Source organism: Erithacus rubecula (genome assembly GCF_903797595.1).
Source record: "Erithacus rubecula genome assembly, chromosome: 6".
Classification (NCBI taxonomy): Eukaryota; Metazoa; Chordata; class Aves; order Passeriformes; family Muscicapidae; genus Erithacus; species Erithacus rubecula.
Window position 1 is genome coordinate 5,084,244 of NC_136688.1, and position 26,195 is coordinate 5,110,438.

Genomic DNA, 26,195 nt, shown 5'->3' on the forward strand with positions numbered 1-26,195 from the left:
AGGTTACACAGAAGGGATCTGGGATTCCCAGGCTATGCTTGGCCATGGTGTCCAAGTGTGGTGGAGATGGCATTGTGCCAAAGAGGTGATGGGCAGTCCTGTGGGTGAGCACACAGGGCAGGAGCTCACTCAGGGAGGGTGGTTCAAGGAAGTGGGAATGTCAGCAGTGCTTGAGGCTGCTCCTTCTGGGGGCAGGAGTTCTAATACAGTGATGGTTTGTCAGGATGTGCCTGTGAGTGGACTTGGGATGGAGCAGTAGAAGGTGAGGGTCAGTCTCTTCCACCAGGCAGCAACTGACAGAACCAGAGGACACAGTCTCAAGCTACATCAGGGAAGGTATAGGTTGGATGCTAGGAAAAAAATTTTCACCAAAAGAATAATAAAGTACTGGAATGCTCTTCCCAGAGAGGTGGTGGAATCATCATCTCTGGATGTTTAAGAAAAGGCTGGACATGGCACTTGGTGCTATAGTCTAGACTCTGAGTTGAGGTGTTAGAACACAGGTTGGACTCAATGACCTTAGAGGTCTCTTCCAACCTCTTTATTCTGTGAGTGGAGCTGTATGGAACATGATGCTCTGGAGAACAAAACTGTCTCCAGTTTCATGGGTATTTGAGGGGAAGCTGCCTTCAGCAGATTCAGATTTAACTTAAGGTTTGTGGGGGCTGTGACTGAGATAATAAAGCAACAGGATCTCAGCATGCAGAGAGGACAGGGTCTAAATCCAGGATGTTTTTTTTCCTTGGGGATATGCTGCCACCTGACCTACTGCAGTAGATTGGCTTTTCCACAATTACGTGGACTTTTATGGGGAGAGGAAGACTAGAAGGCTGTCAGGTTTTAGAGAGGATGGAAATGTTTGTGGGGGGAAAGTGAGCAGCTGAGAGTATGTAGGGCTGGGTAAATGCCAGTAAGGAGCCTCAGCCTGGGCTGCATTCCTGAAGGTGCTTTTCCCATCACTGTGGTGGCACTCTGCCCCCTGGCTGTGAGCCCACAGCTGCCTGGAGAGCAGCACAAAGGAGAAGTGGCACGGTGTGGGCTGTGGGGAGCAGGGTGCAAGTGTACAGAGCACTCTCACTGAGGGTACCAGGGGTCTGTGGGGTGCCCACTGCCCAGGGGTGGCTGGGCTCTGCTCTGTGCCTCTGGCTCCTTCAGCCAGTCAGCTGTGCTGGCTGCATCTCACACCTCTGGGTCTGGCCCTGTTTACCCCAGAAGGGCCCCCACAGAGCATCTTCCATCTAGGATGTTAACAAATTCCCTTGCTGTCAGACACACAAGGGCTTGGCTATCTTTTGGGGAGATGATGTGCTCAGAGAGCTGAGAAGAAATGCAGTATCCTGAAAAACATGAGGGAGATGAGGTTAGGTAATTTTGTGGTTCCCCAGGCTTCTGAGCTCTGCTGTAGGAACATCTGTCACTGGGTTTATTGAGGATCAGTGTTAGATCACCAGTGATGTCTGATTGCTATTCAAAAAGTTGTTGTGTCCCATTTGGATTGAGCTCCAGTTCTTGCTGCAGGGCAAGGGAGAGCATGGAAGCAAGTTCAGAACATCATGGCTCCCACTGAAACTCTTGAAATACAAAGGGATGCTTGGGCAAGCTCTTCTCTTAAGAAAGGGAAACAGGATGGATAATGGAAAACTGGAATTTCATGTTTCGTGTTACCTTCCCTGCTTGTACAAGTGACTTTCTGGATAAAGCAGCTGTTCCATAGTTTGGGCAAGGATAAGGAAAGCTTTCTAGCTGCTACCATCTCCTAAAAGTTGTAAGGATCTGCTTACAGTATAAATAAAGGAGAATAGTTTTAGCTCTTAAAAAAGCATCTTAAGCAGAGTGGTGGAGAAACTCCTCCATCTGGGAAAGCACAACAGGGCCTTGGTGAGATCTTTGCCAGGTGATAGAATTGAGAGATGATAGCCTGTGAGCATGTAAGGAGCTACTTGTAGAGTGGCTGCATTGAAGGCTGTCACCTCCTGTCCCTGACTGGGGAGAGCTCTTAGGAGACAATTAGCCCAGCTTTTTTTGTGGCATATCTGCATATCTTCACCTGCTGAAATGCACAGGCTGGTGCATTATCCTTTCTCCAATGCTAGCAATCCTTGGGTTAGTGACTGACTGACAAAGCTCCTGTGCAGCTCCCCTGAAACAACAGCTGCTGCATCAATATATGGAACAGGCAGAGTACTAATCCCTGGAGACTTAAAGCAGCTTTTGTATGATAGGGAACAGAGGGACAGAGCACTTACAATGCTGTAGATTCCCTGTGCAACAGTAGAAGTTTTCAAATCCTGAAAATGAAGCAATTTGACAATAATTACACTGTAACCCTTTTGCTGTTGACCTTGCTCACCAAGGGACAGCTAAGTGACTTAGACCCTGTTTTCTCAATTTAGACCTCAACAGAGACTGTTAGGGATTTAATTCAATCAGAAAACACAGCCTAAGCATTAGAGAAGACTTCACTTCAGAATTCAGTAGGGTTTATTCTACAAATCTGAGATCAATGCCAATGATACAAGTTTTATGAATTCTCATTAAAAATACAAGTCAGTATAAAGATTCCAATAGTAATATAATGCATGATGATTCTGTTTCAAAACTTAAGGAATGAATCTGTGTTTTGGACCATGCTACAGAAAAGGGGAACACAATGTAGAAAGAATATTTAGTTTACCTCCCTTTACTTGAGGAGGGGCCTGTGCCTTATTGCCACAATACCTGAAAAAGCAGTATGAAGTGCATAGCAGCCTTGCCTGTACAGTCCCTAGGCAAAACTGTTGAATTTAGTATCATAGTCCTCCTCCCCCTTGTTCTGGTCATTAAGGTACATTTTGATAGCCTGGTATCATTATAATAATTTAAAGCTATTGCAATACCATCCCCAAAATAATGATAAACATCAGTCCTTGGAGCTGTAACATGTTCTTGTGATGCACTGACACTTTGTACCATGTTAACCATTTTGCCCAGTCTTTCCAGGAACATTCAATATTCCAATTAAAGGTGAATTAGTTCCATATTCAAAACTCTCCTAGGATTTTTTGAAAGTCTCAGTGTGGTCTAATGCTTAAATGTGTTGTTCATAGCTTCAGGCATAGTTAGAATGTAAGTCAGACCTGTTTTCTTGACTGTAGCTCTCTGATATGATGCAAGGTGTGTTAGCTTTCAAGAACAGTTGGAATTTGGCCCTAGAATTGCTAGACCAAATGCTTTGGATTGGGGGAGAACAAAACTACCCTTTTTTTCTGGAAGCTGCCTGTACTTACAAGAGGATTTGGCTTCATGAAGCCACAACCCAAGCCTAAATTTTAGAGAAATAGTTTAGTTCTCACAAGAGGTAACTCTTGACAAGATGTGCACTCATCCCCCAAGTGCTGTAGTACATCTGTTTATGCCCAGTGACATTTTCACCCTGTCAAGACCAGTGGGATCTCTGGTTGAGCCCAGTCATTTCTCGTAGCAGAACCACACGGACAGCACAGAGCAGGGATCATGCATGGATCTGCAGCAGCAGACAGGGAACAAGGCTGAACAATATGCACACATTTCTGAACAGGACTTTGGTGCAGACAGTGATGCTTAACTGAAACTCAGCTTTTACCAAAATATTATAGCATAATAAAAAAATCTGAAAGAAAAGGGTCAAAACAAGCTGCTGACTTCCACGCATCAGTAAAAGAAAAAATCCCTCTTGCATAAAAGGAGCAGCAGCACAGAACAAGCATCCACTTGGCTACACCAACACATCTTTTCTGCTGAAATTTTCAGTAATTATTCACCCAACATCACACTACCATGTTTTAGCATCATATCAAAATGTAGTATTAAGCCATCATGCAGGTTTGGGGAATTTCCTCTGCTGTACTGAACACTGCTGTGCTTACTTTGAATACATAATGTCTGATTTGTCTTTGTAGTAGATGCATCTTTAACAGTCACATTTAATTGGAAGTAAAAAAAGTTCAGTAGCCCATACTGGGCTTTTGTCCAAAGTGACAAAAAAAATACAAGGTTGTCATTAAACCGCATATATTATAGAAAATGGGGTTACTTTGCATTTAAGTCACATTTAATACATGACAAGTTGTTCTGAAACTGTGAACTGATTCTATTTAGAACAAAGTATGGCACAGATTCCCAATACCTATGGACACTGTGTAAATAACACACTTTTCTCTTTGCAGTGATTATCAATTCGCCAAAAACAGTGTAATAGTCAAAAGGGAAGGGTGAAGGAAAACAGATTTAGGAGAAGAAATAAAAAATGCCTAAGAATTGAAAATAAATTATTTCTTTTGTAAGAAACTTTATTTAACTTCATTTTTAAAAATGCATTCTCTCCTCAGAACAAATGCCACCATAAAAAAAAAAGATTGCAGTAGCACACACTTGCACTCAAAAGGAAACATGCAAAACTGATGGCTGAAAAATTTTTGCATAAAAATCGAAGACTTCAGGCAAAGTTTGCCCCTGTGTACCTTTAGGGACCCCAGACCATGAACAGCTTTCAGTGCAATGTCTCTTGCTTCCAATTGGTGGGGAAACATATGGCAGGAGCTTGTCTTCTGACAGCTATGCTCTCCCAGATGTTTGAAGCAAAAACAGTCTCAGCTATGTTTTAAAACATCATTGTTAAACTGCTGCAGAAAGTACAAACAGAATTCAAGAAAATGTCAGAATCCAGTGAAGAAAAACTTTTGAGATCTACCCTGTGCCATACACTTCTTAAAAAAAATTAGACAGAAAAACAAATTTTATTAATACACCCTCTTTAATTTTTTTTTTTATTTCTGAAAGCAGCTCTTTATGCAAATCAAAAGCAGTTCCTGAGTAACTGCAGTAAACAGTGTCTTTTAAATATATTTGCGCCTCAGCTCTTCCGTTTTGGTTCTTCCTTGTTTTTCTCCCCAGTTTTCAAGTTTAATCTCAGTTCTTTTTCAAAAATGTGCAAGTTCAGTTAGCATCGTTTCCAGAAGTCCACAGCTTGCAGGTCTTCCTGCAACAACTCTAAGATCTGCACATACCTAGGCTGTAGTCCTACCCTATTGCAGGCTTTGCTCTCAGACCTGTACAGGATGTGCCCTCACGTCTTCTTCAGCATGCGCCGTGACTGCCACGTGTGGAACTTATTGTAGGCTGTCTGCAGCATCTCTTCTATATGACTTACCAACTGAAACAGGAAAAGGGAGAGAACATTGGCCCAGCTGCTGGAAAACAGATCCCTTCCCCTTCCTTACAGTGGATTCTTCCTTTTATTCACTAAGAGTAATCTTGCTAAAATCGGAGAAAGGACCTTGAGGCTCTGTTGCCAAATATCCTGAGAGGGAGCAGTGCAGAGAGGTTCTGAGCTGAAAGGTGGGGGAAGTGACACCCCATTGTGCTGCCTGTTCTGGTATTTAATTTGTGACTCTTCAAATCTGACATGGGGGCAGAGTTCTGAACTTGTTCAAGTTCTGCTTCATGGTGAAAGTGAAAAATGAAATGTGACTTCCCCTTTCTGTTCTATTACTCCTGTAAGTTCAAGTTACAGTTCTGGCAGCTGCTGGCATCACTCAGCCAACTGGACAGGGAGAGATGACTGCTTAACTGTGTACCAAATTTCCTTCTGCCCATTTCCTAGCCAACAAAAAAAGTTAAAATGCCCCGGGGTAAGAAGTAATAAAGCTATCATCCTCTCGTAATTAAGACTGAAATTGTTAATATGCACCCATACAATTAAACAGCACTTTCTCCTTACATTTGTGCTTAAATATTGTCTCCGAATCTTTTCTTGGAATGGGCAGAGCTTTGTAACCTGAAATCTTTCCAAGTTGCTCCTCATTTTCACAACCTGAGAGAGACAGAAACCAGTATTACAATACTGAAGAAGTATAGTAAGACAGAAGTTTAAATTCATTTAACAAACTGCTCTTCAACAAAACACCTTATAACTTATTCTGGAGTTTGCTTCAAGTTTGTGTAGTTTGAGGAAGGAAGGTTATTCAAATATCAATCTTTAACACTTCTCTGTATTTATTTTTGAGATAAGTGCAGTGTGACTGAAGTGCAGTATGCCACTCTGATTATTGCTTCCTTAATAAACATGATAAATGGATACAAAATATCACAAGATATTTTGCTTCAAGCAAAGATCGTGGATTTTCATGCCACATTTTGCAGCAGACATTCAAAGGTATCTGAATGCAAATTTTTATCTTTGTTATCCTTGGGAGGTCAAAATCAACAGAAAAATAGTTACAATCATAGACCTGGCTATAGACAAACATCTGTCCTTGAAGGCAACTTAGTTCTCAAAAGCAGTGTGTTCTGAAGGTATGACAGTGATTTTGCAATGGATAGAAAAATAAGGGAAACTTGCTTGTACTGTCACTGCAGAGGTTATTTCTTGGAGCTGGGGAAGGGAGGCTTTAGTTTTAGTGTTTTAAATCAAAATGAGAACCCTGCAGCTGTAACTGAGCTGCCCATTCTGTCTGAAACTGGCCACAGCTACTGCTCCTAAAGAGAGCTAACAGGGGGGCAGGGACAAGGATGGTTTTAATTAAAAGTACCAGCAGAACTGATGTAAAAAATAGGGTTTCATGTTATTTTGTGACCTTCAGCTCTAGGGATGAGGCATGATACTGATTTGAGGCATTTATATTAGTTCTATATTTCAGTAATGACAGCTATTCTAAACCATGGTCATTCTAAACCACATCATAGCCAGGCCACAAGAAGAAGTTGTGCCTTACCTTTTCTTCTAGGAATGGCGTGTTAACAGGGAAGCAGGACCAGAAGTGTCGTAGCAGTTCCCCTACTGCCACATACAAGTGTTTTAGTTCAGACTGAATGTCATTTGGCACCATCTCTGCAACAGGAAAAAGGGTTTTTTCACATCACTCAAACAATCCCATGAGTAATGAGAACTAAGGCTGACAAAGGAGCTCAGTGATGTACACTTCCACTACAGTCACAGAAAGACTGGCTGGGAGGGAACACTGAGGTGCCTCACACCTCAGCAGCAATTACATCAATACTATCAGCAGCTGTTAGATCAGGTCAGCTGCTATTAATGGCTCTGTACTTGGAAGCTGGTGTATTATTTAGGGAGATCCATGCCAGGCAAAAAATGGACACCAAACCTAATCCAGGATTAGAAGCAGCATATTTGTATTGTTCTAACAGTGTGGCAGTGCTGCTGCTGGCACCAGCACTGTGCTGTCCTCACAGCACAGTGCTAAGAACTCTGTGTGGGGTACTTCAAGTTTTTTCCCCCGTCTTATGCTGGCAATATGGTTACAGCATGTGGAAGATGTAAAATCCAGACAGGAAAAAAAATCCCTGTGTCCCAGGCGCTCTTAAAGAAGAAAGGGTGTCAGGGTTCAAGAACAAGGAAAGAGTCACAGCTGTGAAAACCCAAACAAAAAGTACAAGTAGTCACTAAGGATGAGCACAGGGAACAGAAGAGTATCAAATTTCAGGATGAGATTGTTAAAAGTAAGAAGTGGTGGTCAGGCTCAAAGAAGTGAAATGTAGCACCCAATATGTCAAACAGGATAGGTAAGAAAGCCTCATCAATGCTTGCTGATTTCTTTTCTTTCATTACCACAAAGAACTTATACTTGCTTTTTCAGCTGTCTGAATCACTTTCTCCTGCTTTTTAGGCTAAGTAACACAAGATAAACTGGAAAACTGTAATAAATCCTGAGAACAGGGACTCATCTGCTGTGAGACTAAAGAGCCAGGAAATCAAACTGGCAGCAATGTGACAACAGGGAAAGGGATGGTTGAATGGAGGTGTGAGAAGGAGAAGCTGTCTGATTTGCCTTGCATTGTACAAGGAAAGTGCCTTTTTTCACAGCAAGCTGTGGATGTTAAGTACAGGCTGTAAAAAACTTAGTTTCAGACGATTATCTAGGCTTTCCCTCCTTAAGAGTTGTCACAGAATATGTTGTATTCTACAATCCAGGACAAAACCATCAGAAATGCTGAACAAGTAAAACCCTGTATCTGTAAGACAATTAGATATCTATCAGGTGTTTCCTTCATTATTTGCTATGTAAAATGTTCTCTCATTCACTTGCCTCAGCACCGGTGTAGCCATTACCACCCCCACGGTGTGGCTGGGTTGTTGCTTTTCTTTTGTTGCTGTAACCCAGTACAACTCCAATTACATGTTTCCATACTTTCCTTTATCACTGTAACATTTTCTAAGGGAGAGATGAAACAGCAAGCCAGCTTGTGCTGTGCAATGCAACAGGATACAATTAAAGTATTAGACATCCCAAATCCTTACGGTTTATGGCTTGCTGTGTTCCACCCTGCATAAGTGCTCCTCCAGGTGACAGGACTGCAATAGTGCTGGCAGCATCACCACTTGAAAGAACCTGAAAAGAAGGAACAAATATTTCAGGTCACTTTTTCTAATAAATTCTTTTTAAAATAAGATTAGTTGAACACATATGTGGAAGTTCAGGTTCTGCTCTTCTCCAGAATTATGTGATAGAGCTCATTTGCAATGAAAACTCTCCAATTAATTATAACCTCTTCTCTGCCTAGACCTTGAACTGGCTGTGCACTTACTGTGAAATAAGACAGAGCATTACTATGCAGAAGTGTAGCAGAACTGTGGCTGTTTTACTTAGGGCCAAACTAGCTTTACAAACAGGTAAGTTCAGATGCTGGCTGGAGAGGTTGGTCATGGGGTTCTGCTGCTCTCCAGGTGTCAGCACAGAGTTTCTGTGCAGACCACAGCAGGCTGACAGCCTAAGTGCATTTAGGAAAAAAGACCAGTTCAGTTAAAAATGTGCTCACTGTAACCTCCTAAACTTCTCAAAGTGGGATCAATGCACTGACCTGTGCATGACTGTCCTGCTTTACTACCTTATACTTGACCATTTCCTCAAAAGAAAGCAGGAACAGAAGAATATAACTGAGCATCAGCAATGACTCAGTTTCCTATTGTGTAGATTTTAAACATAACAGCTCAAAAGGTATCACCTAAACCTGTAAAATAAATCAGTTAACAGAAACTGGAGATAATTCAAGCTTACCATGAAAAATTGAAAGTTCAGTAGAAATGGGACACAAAACTGTACAGAAAGCAAGATGCTAAGCTAAGATCAAGAGAGGCATTTTTAAAATATACTTCCATACCTGAGTTAGTTTGGGTACATATGATTCCATTTCTTGTCTAATACTATGAAATGAATTAATTATATCCTGACTGGTTGCATATTGCTGTGATTGAATTGGAGTTGGACCATGGTAATACCTGTGAGGTGAGAAAAGGGAAAAATGTTATTACTAAGTGTGTTGGTAAAGCAAGAGAGCAAACTCCTGGACTGTTCTTCAAATGTTTCTAACTTTAGATATTTTGCAATTGTTGACACTATTTACTGATAAAGTACAATATATTGCCACGTGGGAAGAGGTTGGGTTAGGGATGGCATGGCAGCAAGTAACAGCTTCTATTGCTGACTCTGTGATCATCATTTTGCCAATGAAAAGCTACCCCTGCCACCAAATTCTGGAAATATCATTAGAATGGAGCAATTCACATCACTTTCAACTGAAACTAAGCTAAATGAAGTTAGGTGCACACATGGAATCACTCACTTTCTGGTAGTATTGCTTCTTTTCTGATGTTACATCTATGGTTCTCAAAATCAAAAGTCTAGAAAACAAGAGGAGTACTTCCAGAAAAATCTTAGACCAGTGAGCAGTTCAAACTATCCCAATTGCACATTTTTGCCTGGGAGTGGATTTTTCTTGAAATTCTGTATGTTTTCAAACATAGCACATTTTTCCACTGAACGCTGCAACAATGTGCTGAACTGTGAACCGAAGTCTGTTAGGCTTTCACAGAAATGACACATCAGGTAATTCAGGTTGGCTTACAGAAACTCAACCCTCTGAAAAGTAAGATGGAATTTTTGAGAAATAAAACTATAAATTTAAGAGGGAAACTGCTTTATGCAAAACTCATATTAGGTTTCTAAACTTAGTTGTAACACACCTGAGTGTGGCACAGTAGGACTAAATCAGCTGGTCCTGTGTGGGCTATGATGAAACCCCTGATAAACTGGCTATACTGGCCATTATTTTAACTTACCTATCAGATAAGAACAGCTGTGCATTATTTAAACTTACCTATCAGACTTCTTTAAGTTTAGTGCAATAGTTTTAACGCTATTATTCTTTGATAAATCTTCATATTCAATGGCCTCCTGCAGTTTTACCTAAAATGAGCCAAATAATGATACATGTTACTAATGAAGGTACAAGTCCAGACATCCAGTGCTTTCTTCTGGTGCACCAAGTTTGAGCTGAAGGGTTACTAAAACCTTAAAGAAAACTCAGGTATGGAATGACTCATGCCTACCCTCCAGAGGGAGTGATGCCCAATGTTGTTCAGGATGGGCCATTTGGAAGTCTTGGCACCATTGCTTTTTCTCCAAATCCTGGCCTAAATTAGACAGTCCCTGCTACTTCCAAGAAATATACATAGATAATCATCCATGCCCTCTATTTTTGTCCATCTAACTCCAGATTAGCAGAAATACTAATGATTTAATAGCTGATGTATAGGAGTCTAAGACTAAAGCCACAGTAATTACCCCAGGCTACCTGGTGACAGCAGTGCTGTGGAGTATTAGCAGTGAGAGGTAACAGCACAGTGATATCACACTTTGTACAACTAGAAAACTATTTTTGAAGTCTCCTACTCTCCTGCTACTCTTTCACTTCCTTTTTCATCACTTTCTTCTAGCCTTGCTATATAATTTTCTGCTCAGTAAAACTTGCAGCTTTTGAGGAAAGTCAAAGACTACCCCAATATTTAACAACACGTATTCTTCAAGGTTTTCTCACAATACAGCCAAGTTTTGAGTCTCTCTGTTTTCTGTTTAGGCCGTCAACTCCAGGAAAAGTATTCAATTATAGTTTTATAGCAATTACAATACTCTCTTCCATTTTGTGAGCTGCTCTGGTTAGTCTAGATGAGACTGTTGCCCTGTATTTCATTGCACCAGTTGACACTACATTCTCAGTTCAACCTCACTTCAGCTTTTAAGTTGAAGGCTGTCATGTGCCAGTATAATCACCCCCTCTGCAAACAACATGCTTGATAAATTAATATTGGTGCTTGAGCACCAATATCCTTTTCTGACAGATGTTCTCTAGAAGTTTTCAGGCATTCAAAAGAGAAACAAAAGGAAAGAAAGGGGCTGGAAATAGAACTGCAGCAAATGGAAAGAACCAGACTCCTGAGTCCAATCTGAAGCCTCTTAGAAATCTTTACTTTCATTGGGTGCTGCTGAGGAGATAAACAGCACAACACTTCAATGTGTAACTTGTTTTCACTAACAGAAGTAACAAAGCTTCTTACAGGCTGTCAGGCTGTTATTCTATATACTTCTAAACAAGGCTAAAAAAGTTTCACTTCAGATGTGTCATAAAACAAGTAAGGAACTTTCAGCAATTTTTTTTCAGAGATGGTGCTTCCAGTTCCATTCAGTTAGAATCACATCAGCTAACTTTATACCTTTTTCAGTGGTGGCTGAAAGAAATCTGAATCCCTGGAGTTTCCATCCGTACTGCTGGTCTCACTGTAATGGTCATTTTGTGCTTCTCTTAAAATAGAGAAACAGCATTAAGAAGAATTCACCTCACAGGAAACTTAAGATACAAGCTAGAGACAAAGTAAATACATCTGTTTCAAAAACTTAATATGCATGTTCACATACTTTTTCCCCCTTATGTCTTAATTTCTAGCAGTTGATGTAGACAGAGGGAACCAACTCCTCACATTAACCCTGTCTGTCACTAGGGGAATTCAACAGCAGGGGAAAGGTGCTGGTCCCTCTTTTCAGAAATAGCAGCATGCCAACAGTGCATGTGGGACACAGCAAAATTATGGCTAAATTAGCAACACTTTGTGTACACAGTTATGCAACCAGGTTAGCAGAGCTCTGGGAGCTCTGCAATACAACTGTTTCAGGAGACCTATCCTGTTGTCCCTTTCTGAACTGAGAAAAAGAAACACACTTTGCCCAGGAGAGATTGCTCAAGGTATAGGTTTAATTTGTGAAAAACAGAAGAACAATGTGAGGGAACCCAGCTAAACAAAAGGAAGTATTAACTAAAATCCCTCACAGTTAAGGTCTGTAGGATTTGGGTAGAGTAGTAATCCTTGCTGGCTGTCCAGAAAGCAATTGTAGAGTAATGACCTGACAAGTGTTTTTGATCAGGGGCAGGGTACTGCACCTGAGGAATCTTTCATCTGATTCACCTAAGCCACACTGCAGGAAGCCCCAGCAGACCTGCTCCTGGAAGGCAGGAAATAGGAACTCCCTGTACCAGACTTCACCTCCACACAGAACACTATTTCTGCAGCCTTCACCAGGGTAGATATCTAGGCAGACACATAATTTCCTTTTTAATCTGCTTTATATCATAACTCAGCTAAAAATAGCAATTGTCATTTCAAATATCTCTGAAAAACTTCTATAAAGTAAAATGAAACCTAAAGGTATTTTCACTTTCAGAGGAAAATAATTCATTCATAAAAATTAAAAGGTTGCATGAATAACTGAAGATGTGCTCTTGTTTTGGAAATTTCTTAAACTTTACTCCAAAAATCTTTTACACAACACTGAGACTTACTGTTTCCTGAGGCCAGCTGCAAGGACCATGGCACTATGATGATTAAAGCGTTTTATGATGGCAGCATTGCTACTTTCTCTAGCAGACTTTGAGGCATTTGATGTAGAGGCCACAGAAGCAACACCATAGCCCTACAAAGAAAACAACATTGATTCTCTTCTGCCCCCAGAGCAGTAGGACAATTCTGTTTTCCCTTGAGTCAGGAAGCCACCTCCTCTGCATCATCATCCACAGCATCATTTTCCTACCTTTGCAACACCATCTCCTTATGTACTTGGAAAAACCTCCAGTGACTGTTTTATTCTGCTAAAACTTGGCAATTTAGAACATTCAGAAAGAAGGTAGCAAGTTTTATACAGGTAATTTTATAAGACCATAATATAAGTAAAAACAGAACCAGTAAAAAAAAGAAAAAAAAAAAAAGGAGGATCATCTGTGCAAAACAGGCATTGATGGCAAGGAAAATACAGCAATTGTATTACTGACTGCTTTTTAACATCTAGTGGGACACCAGCAGCCCACAGGTTAAAATATACCTGTCAGGGGAATGTGATACCACTAAAAAATTCAAAAAACTTCAAGCCTTAAAATGCTGGCAGAGTTCTCCACTTGCCAGATGGCACTTTACCCCATGGGCTGTTTCATGCTTACTGTTAACCAGCCTCAAAAGCAAATCAGGGCAGTTTGCAGAGCACTTCAAACACACCTATCCTAAATTCATGGCCCAGTTTCAAACTGCTAGCTTTGGACAACCCCACAAAAAGAAAATGAAAAAAGAAAATAATAATAATAAAAAAATCACCAAAAGACTTAGAAATGTAGCTTCATTATTAACTACAACTGAACACTTTCAGTTAAATCAACTGCAGAAAAGCACATCTCTAAGTTACTTCACATTATGGTACACCATTGATATCAATTGTTTGAACTTGTTCTTGGAGGCAGGTAATAGTTCAAGTTAGTCACAATTTTAGCAAAGAAAGGTATTTGAAACTAAACAAATAACAATGTATAAAGTGTCCTTCAGTTAGGCCAAATCAAGTAGCAACGTTCAAAGTAACAAATCATATCCTGTTTTGTGCTATTCTTCTGTACATTGCCATAGGGTTTAAAAGGTAGGAAAAATACAGGGCCCACTTTAGGCAGAAAAGGCAAATGAAAGAGTAATTCTTTAAAAAAGGGAAGTCCTGTATTTACACCCTGCAAACCAAGGCAGGTGTGACCACACAGGTTCCATGGGCAGAATCTCCACTTCACAAACACAACAGTAGGAATGTTGAGTACCCAGCCACTGCAACTGCCTAGTAAGGGATTTGTTCTAGAAATTAGCATTTTTAGTGGCCTTAAAAGAAGGATTTAGTGGCTTTTAAAGGAAATGGTATAGTTTTCTTCTGGATTTTTTGTTTGTTTTCTGTATTTTTCCCCCGAGTACTTACTTCATCTAATGTTTTATCTTCCAAAGCTGTTAAATCTATCAGGGGGTTTTTCACTCCTTGAGACACCATTGCTTTTAACCCTGTGTGAAACAAATTTTTAGAAATAATGAATAACTGTATCTAAACAATTAGAATAACTTGGGATCATTAGGTTATATTTAATCTTTAAAAGATGCCAAAGGTTCTGCACAGGCCCAAAAAACACAGGGACTAAAACTTTAAACCCTTTTAAAAGTTCCATTTAAAATAAGCAATAAATGTGGGAAGTTACTCCAAAGCATCTTCCTACTAATTAGCCCAGTTTTCACCAACTTCTACACATAACTGAACACGGATTTAAAAAATAAACAGAGATGCAGTTATAGGAGTGGGAACTGGGAAGTCAAAATAGTGTTTCCTCTAATTTTGACACTGTTCTGCTGCCCTGCCTGAGAAGCATGACAGTTTATATCTGGTGATAGCTTTGACTTGTGAAGGGTTTTGCATTCCTAATAAAAGGCTATTATTAGCCAAACTGCATATTATGGAATGGTGGTAAGTGATCTCAAGTCCCCACATTTCTGTATCATCACAAACCTATCTCAAAAGTTCATAAAAAACTTGAGTCAGATATTATTTTAGAATTTCAGAGAACAAGCATGGCAACTCCTCTGGAAAATCTGTAATATAGCAATCTCATTTACTAAAATTCTGTTGATAACAAAAGCTGTACCTGTTGTAAATTGTGGACATACCACATAACAAAACCTACTGTGCACACAAAATTATTCCACAGTGACTGATGGCACATAACCAATCTACTGGGATGGCATAATATGGAATTTGTAGTGAAGCTTACTTTTAGTGCTGCCCCTATCCAAAGGCTAATTTGTTCCAAGAAATGCTCTCACTATGAAACATGCTCAGAATGACAAAGCTGTAGCTAACTTTTCATGACCATCTGCAGCTTTCAAAAACAACAAATCTGTGGCTTTCAGCTTACCTTTCTCATCCAGTTTGGCACATTCTGCAAAGAGGTCTTTGGAGCCTGTATTGAGCCGGTCCCGATGAAAATAATGAGACTGAAAAAATCGTGTCCAGAATTCCCTCTCCGTCATGTTATGTGGAACATTCTCTGCATATTTCATTTTTACTGTGAACAAAACCCAGAACAATTACAAACTATTTCACAAATCTTAACATGGCATTTTATGTTACCATTTCCTTGATGGCTTCCTTGCTTTCTGGCTGCCTCCATTCATTCCCATGAAATGGGACTGCAGTAGTTAAGCATGAGCAAACAGTTACTCATTTATGCCTGTAAACCTTTGAAAAGTGATGTAACAGTGGCCTGAACAGTCTTGAATTCCTCCTACACTGGGGGCCAAAATGAATCAGTGTCAATATCCATTACAATGCACGGGAAATGATGGAAATCAGTTTCTTTTCCTCCCAAAGGTGATTTCATGAAAAACAACAATTAATTAGAACATTGAGTAGGAGAGTATCATGGGAATCAAACATTTACTTACAATTTAAAAAACAGAAAGTCAACACAAGTTAAAATGTTTTCATTTAATAAAATCAAGTTTTCATTTCAAAAGTATATTTTATGCTTTTATAAAACATATGAATTTGCTTCTTCCCATCCCTCTAATGAGGCAGGGAAAATTATCCAGAAGACTGGAAGATATGGTTCCTTATACTTCTAGGCTCAGACTAACATTTTAGTCTTTCTGCAGTAAGACAGTAAAAAGACCAATCTTAAATGGATGTGTTTGGTATGTAAAACACTGCTCTTACCTGCAGGGTATGTCCTAAATATGGATTCAATAATATCTGAAGTCAAGTTGTACCTCAGCCCGTTGCAGCCGTCTGTCTGAGGCCGTACATCAGCCTGAGGAAAAGCACAGGGGAAAAACAGTCATGTCTGGATGCTTTCTCTCACTGGAGAAGGAAAAGAACTGGCATCCTGCAAGCAAGGTCTGCTGCAGGTAAAAGAATCTTCTTCCTCCAGTAATCCATAGTGTATTTGATTGTACAGAGGTATTTTAGAATGAGGAATGAATGAGCAAACATGAATTACTTCATTATATTTGCCACTTAAGGGATGATTTAACCAGCAGACTGCAGGCTTTTGACTCCATTGGTCAAAACAAGGTATGCTTAATTAATTTATGCTTATCCTTGTGTCAGAGTAAAAAAAAAGTAAGCATACTGTATATGCTCATTATTCTCTCAACAATTCAGCTAGTGGTTTATCAGTGGCTATAATGAAGCGACAAAAAAGGATTTATGGCTCTTAAACCTTATTCCCTTACACTAAAAACATTTAATTCAGTGTTACTTATCAGTTATATTAAAAAGCTTGAGAGTTAGCCATAGTCAGAACTTTGAATTTAGATCTCAGTGATCTCTTCAGGAAGCTCTGGAGGAGGAGAGTGCTCCATCCAGTTCTCAGAAACAGGAAAAGTACATGATTGCACAGGCTGGTGCCTTTTCCTCCTTTTCCTGTACACCTCACAGCTTTTGAACCATCTTCTTCCTAGGCTAACACTAGTTCTGAGCAGAGCCAGGTTTAACTTGAATTGGGACACACAAATATCTGAGGAAGTCTTCTTTATTAATGCAGAGAACACAAACATAACCAGTTAGTTTAAGAATGCTTCAGTTTTGAAAGTTTAGTGGGTTTCACTGTGGTTTCCTTTTTTTAACATTAAGGTGTAAGAATAATGTGAGACAGGAAATCAGAGCAATCAGAATTGTTTGGCAACTGATTCAGGTATTTCCAAGGAGGAGGGGGAACCAAGTGGTTGTAAACCAGCAGCTAAGTAACTCCTACCTCCTCTTTCCCTACCAAACCCACTGTGTGCACAGTCATTCCAAAAGTGAAAGTGGGATTCCATCTAAAGAGTCCTATCTGTGAATTTTGTTGCAGAAGCAGAAACATATCTCTGTGTGAGGAATCTGAAGTTGTATCTAGATTACTTTTAGACTGCACTGAATTTGCTGAAGCATGGTTTCTACAAATAGGTAAAAGAACTAAAAGTTAGAGAAAGAGAACATGAGCTTCTAGATACACAAGTTGTTCTTCAAGTAGCTGAAAGCATGTGCTTGTTTAAAAAACTAGGGAGGGAATAAAATCCTTAAGTGGAAAGTTTAATTTATGCATGTCATTGCTGCCACAAATATGCTCTTTAGTTTATTGAGCTCATGCACTTTAACCTAGTGACCATCTATTCACATCACTCCCGTTTTACAGAAGGCAGAGCAGCAGTACAAACATCATCTGCCTATTGGCAATTTAAAGTTCAAATTGGGCATCTTAAACTGACAACGTTTTGAGGTTGTAGATCAGTAGGAAACTTTTTTCTCCTTTACACTCGGAATGTGTAGAGAGCAGAGAGATGTTGAGGAACCAGGAAAGTACAACATTCATGTATATGAGAATAAGGTGCAGGAGCAGAACCCTCACTTTCCCCAATGTGTTTGCTCTAAAATCCTCCAAGTTAAAGGTTCAACATACCAGGAATGCTGCAGAGATGCCCACATCCTGCTTACTAGGTGCTGCAGAATTATCCCCTGCATTCAGGCTTAAACGGTTGGCCCAGAATTCTTCAGCACTGATTACTTGGCTCACAACAAGGTCTTTATAGAGCTGAAACAAAACAGGATCTTCTTGCAGCATTCTGGTAAAAGAATGTATTGAATAGAATTGAAACACTGCAGAATAAATGACTAGTATTTCCACAACTAACATAAGTTCACAAAAGGAACAGAAACCAACTTTTCTTTCAAAATGCAGTGCATTTCTTAACAAGACTGAATAAACAACCAATGTCAATAGCACTGTTTGTTCTGAAAAGACTTAAGAAATGGATGTTAACACTGAAAGTTAGAAAACAGTGAAGCCTAAGAAAAAGTTAATGTGGGATTCATGTCTTGTCCTAAAATATTCTGTGGTGCTTTTGTGTCTTTGCACACCAGGACTGGAATCTCCTGAACTGTAAAAGCACAATGAATATTCTTGATGCTCCAAAACAGAAGTATTATGTGGGAGAGAGAAAAAAAGGAGATTTCAGTGCTGTCCAATTCTTGGTTTAAGATCTTAAATTTCAGTAGCTACTGATGTCTATTCTAGTGCAAGAGTATAGATCACAAAACATGTATGGGATGAGATCCCCTAAAGCACCTTACCCCCAATGGCTGCTCATTTATGTTTCTGTGGTAACAGTAGGATCTTTATCCCTTAATCAGACACAGCACAAGTGTGAGACACATTCCGTGTCACTACTTCCACCAGGGAGCAATTTTTACAAAAATTATCATCCACGTATCAGGTATCACTACCCAAAATGCAAGGACTATGCACCTGAATCTTCACTCATGTTTAAGCAGCTGTTTTTACAGCTGTGTACCCTATTAGAAATCCACTGCACTATTTTCAGGGAAGTCTGCATGTGTGTTCACAATCTGCCAATAACCTCATCAGTCTTTAATATGTACCTCAGGGTCTTGATCAATTGCAAACAACAAAAAAAAAAAAAAAATCAGGAACCTTATGGATACATGGTCTAATGATGAACATAGATAAACTGCAATCTGGACAGAATGAAAGCCTTTAGCTGCTCTAAGGACAAAGTAGGATGAGGTGGAAGTGAAAGCTTTGTGGCAGGATAGCCCTATCGTGTTTTAACCAGCAGGGTTTTCTCCTGTTTTTCTTGTCACAAGTATGGATTAGTGGCAGTTCTTACAAATTAGCACAGCTGAAAGCAGTCTGTTATTCTGGTTATTTCATTAAAGCTTGGAATTTTGGTACGTACCCAACTCCCACTTATCAATAAATGGAGGAAGTGCCATAGGGACTCTGGATGTTGTATCCTTCCACAACAGGCTGGATCTTTTCTGCCTTATCTGTTGCAATTAAGCTAATGAAGCCCCATCATCAGAATTGGACTTCTAATCAAGAGAACAAACTATGGCTGAGTACGTGCAGGGATTCTGGCTTTCCTGTAACTAGAAAAGCTCCTGATACTTCATGGTGTGATGCTATAAAACTCTATTTAAGAAGGCAAAGATTCAGAGCTAAGACTGCCCATGTTGTCAGCACCAATACTGTCAGAAATAAGGCACGTAGCATAAAGAAATGAGTATGGGAACAGTGCCAAAGCAGGCTGCACTGCTGCAGACCCTAGTGGTTGCTGTAGTACTGGAACCAGTTAATCCTGATTGTGTCACAGCTCCAGCACAGGGCCTCTTGCCCTTCTGCTGGGAAATCTCCTTGTTAAGATCCAGTCTGTCCCATGAGGCAATGCTCTCATGTTTTGAAAAATCTAGCATTAACTTAACTACGTTCAGAGCTGTAACAATCTTTGGAAATGGAAGCCATTAGACACAGGATTCACAGCAGACACTAGAATGAAGTGAAACTCATCAGAGGAGATGCAGAGAATAGAGTTCTGTGGCCACAGGGACTGGCTTAACACAAACATTTTAAAGGAACGGAAATGTATCTTAAGAGCCCATTGGGAAAAGGACTTAGGCCCTCAACATCTTTTAAAACATGTCTTAGAATAAACATCCTGTATGCCAAATAACAAACTGCAGCCTCTCAAGTGAGATGCATGAAAATACCTAAAAATTTAGTAATCTGTAAAACATCAGAAAAGATTCAGGGGGCAAATGGGGCTCTATGGGACAAAAAAAAAAATATCACCAGGCTCCACAAAATTTCTGGAAAAGGGGAAAAAAATGTCTTTCAAGCAGCTTTTCTAACTGATACATATATATTTAAGAAGACTAGAGACAGACTGCCAGTTGGGTGCTCTCCTTGTAGCTAAGGATAAGAAAGACCGGGTGGCAGCCAGACTGGCTGCCTTTACACCTCAAGAACGTGTCACTAAGCACACAAGTGTAGTCTCAACATGTGACAGTTATGCAAGTCTCAAGGAACAGCCCTGAAATTGAAAGCAGGGAGATTTTTACTAGGGAAACAATTGCTGTATCATTCATGATGTTGAAATAGCAACAACTGTTAACAGAAATACACGATAGTTAGCTAACAGAAGAAAAAGAAAACAAAACAGACTTTTAGGCTGCTATCCCTTTACCTGTTCTTTTCCTCGAGTTCTTTATTAGCTTTCCTTTTGAACTTGGGCAAGAGTTGTTGAAGAAGATCCTTGACTGCATCTCGCTCCTTTACTGCTGTGCTTTCATTGGAGAAGTGGAAGTTGGTTGTGTCCCCTGCATGCAATACCAGCTGCAGCTGAATTTTAGCTTTACCTTCTGGACTGATTTTCTGGCCTAGATTGCAGAGAGACAGACAGTAAGCTTATACAAGAAACTGTCTTCCCTAGAGTATTTCCTTATAAGCAGTTTTTCTCAACATCCAATTAAATACCATTCTCCTGTGTGTGAATTGCAGCTGTGAAAATGGAACAGTCAGTCTTCCCCTTGAATTAGTTTGAACTCTGCACCTTGTTCACTCTAAAATACAAGACAGACAGTAGCAGCCTGTTGCTCAGTATCCTTCAGCTCCTGCTCAGGAGTCCTGATTAATCTTTGCATTCCCAACAGCATCCATTACAAAACTGCTGCAAATGAGGCTGTCATCACCTGGACACTTTAACCTGGAACTCATCCAGGCTGCTGCTGAAAGGTGACCTCATTCCCCCATTCCACATCTTCCTGCTGCATTTCTTGTATGATTGCTAGTGTTTGTGCAGCAAGCTGAACCAAGGAACTGATCCACTGAAAAGCACCCCCTTTTGTTTTTCCAGCTGGCCCAGCTCCTGTAGAACCATGGTGGTAGGAAAGCAGAGGTAGGGTGGGTAAGAGCATATCTGGATCCCAATTTGCAGTGGTGAGCTAAGTGCAGTTAGCCAAGTTACTGGAGTTACTGCTCTCCAAGTCAATCACCAATGCCTCCAGGGTACTACTACACCCTCATGACTCATAAGAAAAATGTAATTCCTGCTTCCCTCCTCATAACCAGAGGGAGCAGAGACTGGGACACCTATGCTTATGGACTGTTGTGCTATAATGACTTTAGTGAAGCACTGCAAATGGCACACAACTTTTAATATCAGCCCTTCCTCTAAAGCAAGTGGGAGACACTAAATCACCTTCTCTATTACAAATATACAAATACATCTCGTCCTTTTTTCGTTCCAGATGACAAAAAGCACATCTTAGTTATTTAAGATAAAAATAATTCAATGCCTATACATGTACATATTTAAAATACAAGCTGCTTAAGTGTAAGTTAGCAGCTAAATAAAACCTTCACAACATTGATTAATATAGGTGAAAGGGGCTTTTAAACCTTTTATCACTCTCATATTTAAGAAAAGATCATCTTAGTTCTGATTCATCACACACTTTTGATCATGCTGCAGTGCTTGTATGTGACTTTAAACAGTAGTAATCACTAAACCATTACCAAGTGACACACACAACTTACTTTTTCTTCCTTCGTCGGCATTAGAGAACATGAAATAAGAGCACTAATTGGAGCCAGAGAGACAGCATGTTACAGACATTTACTGTTTAGTTTTGACTTGCAAGTGCTCTGCTATTGCAACAGCAAATGCTTAGTCAGAATGTTACCAGCTAGGCCAAACTATAGAAGCTGACACTTCTGAAGCTGAAAATAAAACTGAGTTCATTTTATATGAAAACCGAAACAGCTCAGTTAAAGAGATGACATGCCACATAATTTCTCTGTTAGACTGAAAATTCTATATTCTTCCTTGACCCTCCTCCCACCCTTCCCCCTATAACGATATGGCATAACTTATTTTTCTGCTCAGTTAATTGCAAGTGCAGCATAAGTTAAACATCTGAAGGCTACAGAACTTCTGTGGTAGCATCCTTAGCTGGTGATACTCTACCAGAGTCCTGATCTCTGCTGGTACAGAGTAGCCTGGGCAGAGCTCCAGACCCCTAACCCTCCTGAGGTAGCTATAAAGGCATTAAAGGGCAGGTGAGCTTTGTGTGACGTTTGTACACGCGTGGCAGTGGTGCTGAGTGCAGCAGGAGAGTGATCACTCACATTTGATGTCTGCATACATGTGGCTGACGGTGAAGCGGTCCTTGCCCTCGGGTGCCCAGGCAATGCGTTCAGCCATCAGGTACAGGGCCCCATCCTGCTTCTTCTGACGCACCTTCTTCACTATCAGCAGCACTTCTTCAGATGATGTTGCCATTGTGGCTACAATGAGCTATGAAAAACATATAGTTGAGCTGATTAGCTGTCATTATTTTTGCTGTATCCACATTCACTTGTCCATGGCTATATCATTTTGGGAGGATTTCAGATAAACATGCTCCCCTCTTCCAGTGTAATCAGCAAATTTACTTAAAAATACTCCCACCTACCCAAATAATTCATCCAATTATATTGCTGATACTGCTTTTGATCCAGCAAAAGACTCATAAATCTTACATTTAAATAGATAACTAAATGTTCTCATTTTACTGTCTCTTTACTGATTTTTCAAGGAAAAATACTGAAGCTAAGCAATAACAAATTCCAAATCTCCTCTGGCATTGGCAGCAATTCCCTTCTTCAGTGGGAATGGCAGATGCCAAGTCATTTCAGAAAAGGGAAGGATACAAGGCACGTGAAAAATCATGGATTTTCAGTTCACTGTGCTAAAGATAAGGTAGCCCAGTAAGACTTGGGTGTTCTTATTGTGGTGGGTTTTGCCCATTTGAACAACGTTTTGTACACTTGACATGCAGCTGGCCAGTCCCTCTCCTCTGAAGTCTGAGGAACTAATGTTACATGTACTATAGCACAATGATAATTCTGTCAGCAGTCTCAATCCAACAAGCCTTTGGGTACTTGCTGCATTGTTCTCCCCAGCAGTCACTATCATTTCTCTCTCCAGGTTCAACCTACAGCCTTAAATTTTTCAAGAGATAAATGACATGGCAAGTATAACTACCATGCTGTCAAATGTACTCTTGGTACACTTATCAAAAATGTCCATCTTTGGTAAGTTTGCTGAAAATGTTTAGTATGTCCAGTTGCTGTATTTTGTCTATCATAAACTTTACTATTGATATGCAAAATAATATTTTTCTAATGCTGATGTGGATGTTTTGTGTGCTTCAGAATACCTGTAATATTTTCTGGGACCCATGCCAAAGTTAAGATTGTAACCTGCATCAACTATCACTACTAGCAGATATCACAAAATGGTAGTTCTAAGCATTTGAGTTCATATACTTCTTTTGTTCTTTAAAAAATGCAAAAAACAACAACCAGCAAAAATTTTATTCTGACAATTTGCACAGTAGCAGAGCATTCTCTTCAGCAGAAGTCTTACAAGCTCCTGTGCAAATGAGTTAAGTAACACATTAGATGGAAAGATGTAATAGCAAAAGGGCTCTGCACTTCCACTTCACTCCTTCACCATTCCAGCCATCCAAGACTCTGCTAGTGTTCAGTCATGCTGAGCTGAATGTGGGGTTTCACATCAGCACCACTGCAGCAGTCACTAGAACAAGCTGTGCCACATTCAGAGCATCCTTGGTAATACTTCTTTCTCAAAGAGAACTGCATGGCATGATTTCAGGACTGCTCCCTAGCATAATCCGTTAGTCTCCCAGCAGCATTATTCCCTTTCAGTGCTATTCACACAACCATTTTATGTAGTTTCCTGCTGTAGGTGTGCAGTCTCATCAGCACCTTATTCTTACTGGAAAAAGGCAGCTGGCCACAGACTCTCAGAGACTGGAAACCTCACCATATGCAAGACTAGGGATTTGATGTTTTTCTGCCTTTGTTACTTTGTAGTCCTTTAAGGTCATTATTACCCAATGTAATGGAGGCAAAGCTACAGAATACAAAGGAACTAAACCCATACAGAACAGCAAGAAAAAGGAAAGCATTCCCACAGTCAGGCTCATTCCAATGCCAGCTGCTCTGCTTTTCTACCATGCCATGTCACCTACCTACACCCAGTCTTTCAACTACAGAAGCAAAGAATCAACTACCAACTTCTCCTTTAGAGCCGTTCTAGTACCCTGCAGTGTGCAATCTGGGAGAGCACAATTATCCCACAAGTGGCTCATTCCACCTTCTGGGAGGGTGAGCACACTGGTTCATACTGTTCTTCTTTCTGTCACTGCTGTACTTCCTTTTTCCTGCAGTAATTTACAGTAGCAGTGGGATGATACAACTCACAAGCACAGTAAGCATTACCCAAAATGGAGAAAACCCTGAGCTGTCTTTTGAACAGTACATCAGAAAGAACAAAAAAACCCTATTTAATAATAGGGATTTAGGAAGGTTACAGTTTGTCACTAATGGAAACAAAATGGCTTCGTGTTACAATACAGGAAAAATTCTAAAATAGGAATCTTGCCTGAGGATTGATTGCATTCCCCATCTCCTACAGAGAAGGCTACATCCTTGCTAAGCAAAGCATACAGTACGCAGCTCAGGTTCCTTTTCTTTTTTTTTTTTTTTTTTTTTAACATGTAAGGCTTACTATGCAGCAGAGTGAGAGCCATCAATGATGTACTTGTGCCTGTCCAAATCTTATAACCTCTATATTTAACATCTGAAGTTTCCAAGAATCAGTACTATGGATGATGACACTGCTGCTGTGCAAGGAAAGATCTGCCACATACACACAGAGAAATGCTGTTATTTTTCAGCTTTAAGTGATGATTTTAATCTGCTGCAGCATTAGTGTTCTTCAGCTCAAGGTTCAAGTATCTTCCAGAATAGGAAGGTCAGACAGTTTATTTTAAATTCCCCAGCAGCAGAGCTTGGTCAACAGTTCTAAAAGCACATGCATCACCCAGAAGCCCTAACTGTGAGGTACAACTTGTCATCGGGCCTGTCTTGGGGATGTTAATTTCAGCTGCAGTTTACAATGGGCAAGGTCTATTAGGAAGCTTCAGTCTTGGCACAGACCAAAAGAAATGTTCTGTATGGTTAACCACCTACAAGCCCTCCCCTCTCAGCTCTGTGGGAGCAAACACAGCTTCTGGAAATACCATCAAATTCCTCCATTGCAGTAAATCTTCCTAACCACTTTTAAGACCAGGTGTCTCTCATCTCTGTTTTTTACAATGCCAGTTCTGAACACTCTCCATTACCAGCATTTCACTCCCATCTCATCCCATATGGTTTTGTCGAGTTCCGAGCAGAAATAAAGGAAACGTTTGCATGCTGTAATAATCCTGACTTGGCCAGGGTGGGCACAGGCTGGCAGGCAATCTCTGACAGATCAATGCAGGCCCTGCTGCTGCTGGGCTTCCGCTCCCCGCAGGCAACAGCAGAATCACGGAATATCTGTGCCAATGGCCCAGTGTGACCCGCAGCGGCACAGGGACGCTGCCAGGTCCGGCAGCGGGCAGAGCAGCAGCCCGAGGGGTGGCAGGACCTGTCAGCGGCACGGAGCGGTGGCAGCAGCGCCGCTCGTCCCGGGCACGGCGTGGGGGATGCACGGTACTGAGGGGCCAGCCGGCCTTCCCCCGCTCCGCATCGCCCACGCTCCGGGAGAGATGTCACCGGCCCACGGACACCCGCACGGTGCCGGCGGGGTCTGCCCGCAGGCGGGGAAGGCGCTGCCACGGCACCTCTTTGTCTGCCGCCCGCACCGGGCCAGGCGCCGGGGCCAGGCTCGGTGCCCCCGGCCGCGGTGCCGCCGGCGCAGCGCTGCCGTCTCCCCGCCGCCCTCCGCGGCCCCGGGGAGCGCAGATCGGCGGTGCCGCCGCCCCTTTCGTCCCTTCCCTCATCGCGGCTCCGGCCACCGTCACACGTCCGCCGGGAAGGACGGAAACGCGGGAGGCCAAAGGCCGCCGCGGCACCATCGCGACGCGGTCCCGCCGCCCCCGGGGACGCATCGCCGGGGCAGCGCGGCCGTGAGGTGGACCGGGTCCGGCGGCCCGCCCGGCGCCGCCGTTCCCCCGCGCCCCGCGCCGGCGGCTCTTACCGTGCGGGTTGCGCCGGGAGCTGCTCCGAGCGGGAGCGGCGCTACGGGGGTCGGGCCGCGGCCGCCGCCGGGGCCATGGGGCGGGCGGGGCGGGCACGTGACCGGAACGGGCCGCGGGGCGCCGGGGGTGGGGCCCGCACCACGTGACAGGGGAGCGGCCGCGGCGCGTCCCCGGCGG

General features: G+C 41.5%; 1 protein-coding gene across 5 annotated transcripts; it reads right to left on the bottom strand.

The window, feature by feature from the left end:
- Nucleotides 1-2,458: 2,458 nt before the first annotated feature.
- Nucleotides 2,459-26,161, bottom strand: GTF2H1 (general transcription factor IIH subunit 1). Of its 5 annotated transcripts, none has more exons than XM_079308439.1 (15): nt 26,018-26,161; nt 22,114-22,282; nt 20,171-20,363; nt 17,587-17,749; nt 15,864-15,957; nt 15,064-15,213; nt 14,082-14,161; nt 12,646-12,776; nt 11,525-11,612; nt 10,132-10,220; nt 9,136-9,253; nt 8,276-8,366; nt 6,732-6,847; nt 5,738-5,830; nt 2,459-5,170 (listed from the first exon to the last, which is right to left on the bottom strand). In XM_079308439.1, exons 2-15 carry the CDS (start codon nt 22,265-22,267, stop codon nt 5,084-5,086), a joined length of 1,647 nt encoding a protein of 548 aa, XP_079164565.1. In that variant the 5' UTR covers nt 22,268-22,282; nt 26,018-26,161; the 3' UTR covers nt 2,459-5,083. The 5 variants fall into 5 exon arrangements, with proteins under 5 accessions (XP_079164565.1, XP_079164564.1, XP_079164566.1 ...); XM_079308438.1 differs by lacking the exon at nt 26,018-26,161 and adding an exon at nt 25,179-25,199; XM_079308440.1 differs by lacking the exons at nt 5,738-5,830; nt 26,018-26,161 and adding an exon at nt 25,179-25,199.
- Nucleotides 26,162-26,195: the final 34 nt, after the last annotated feature.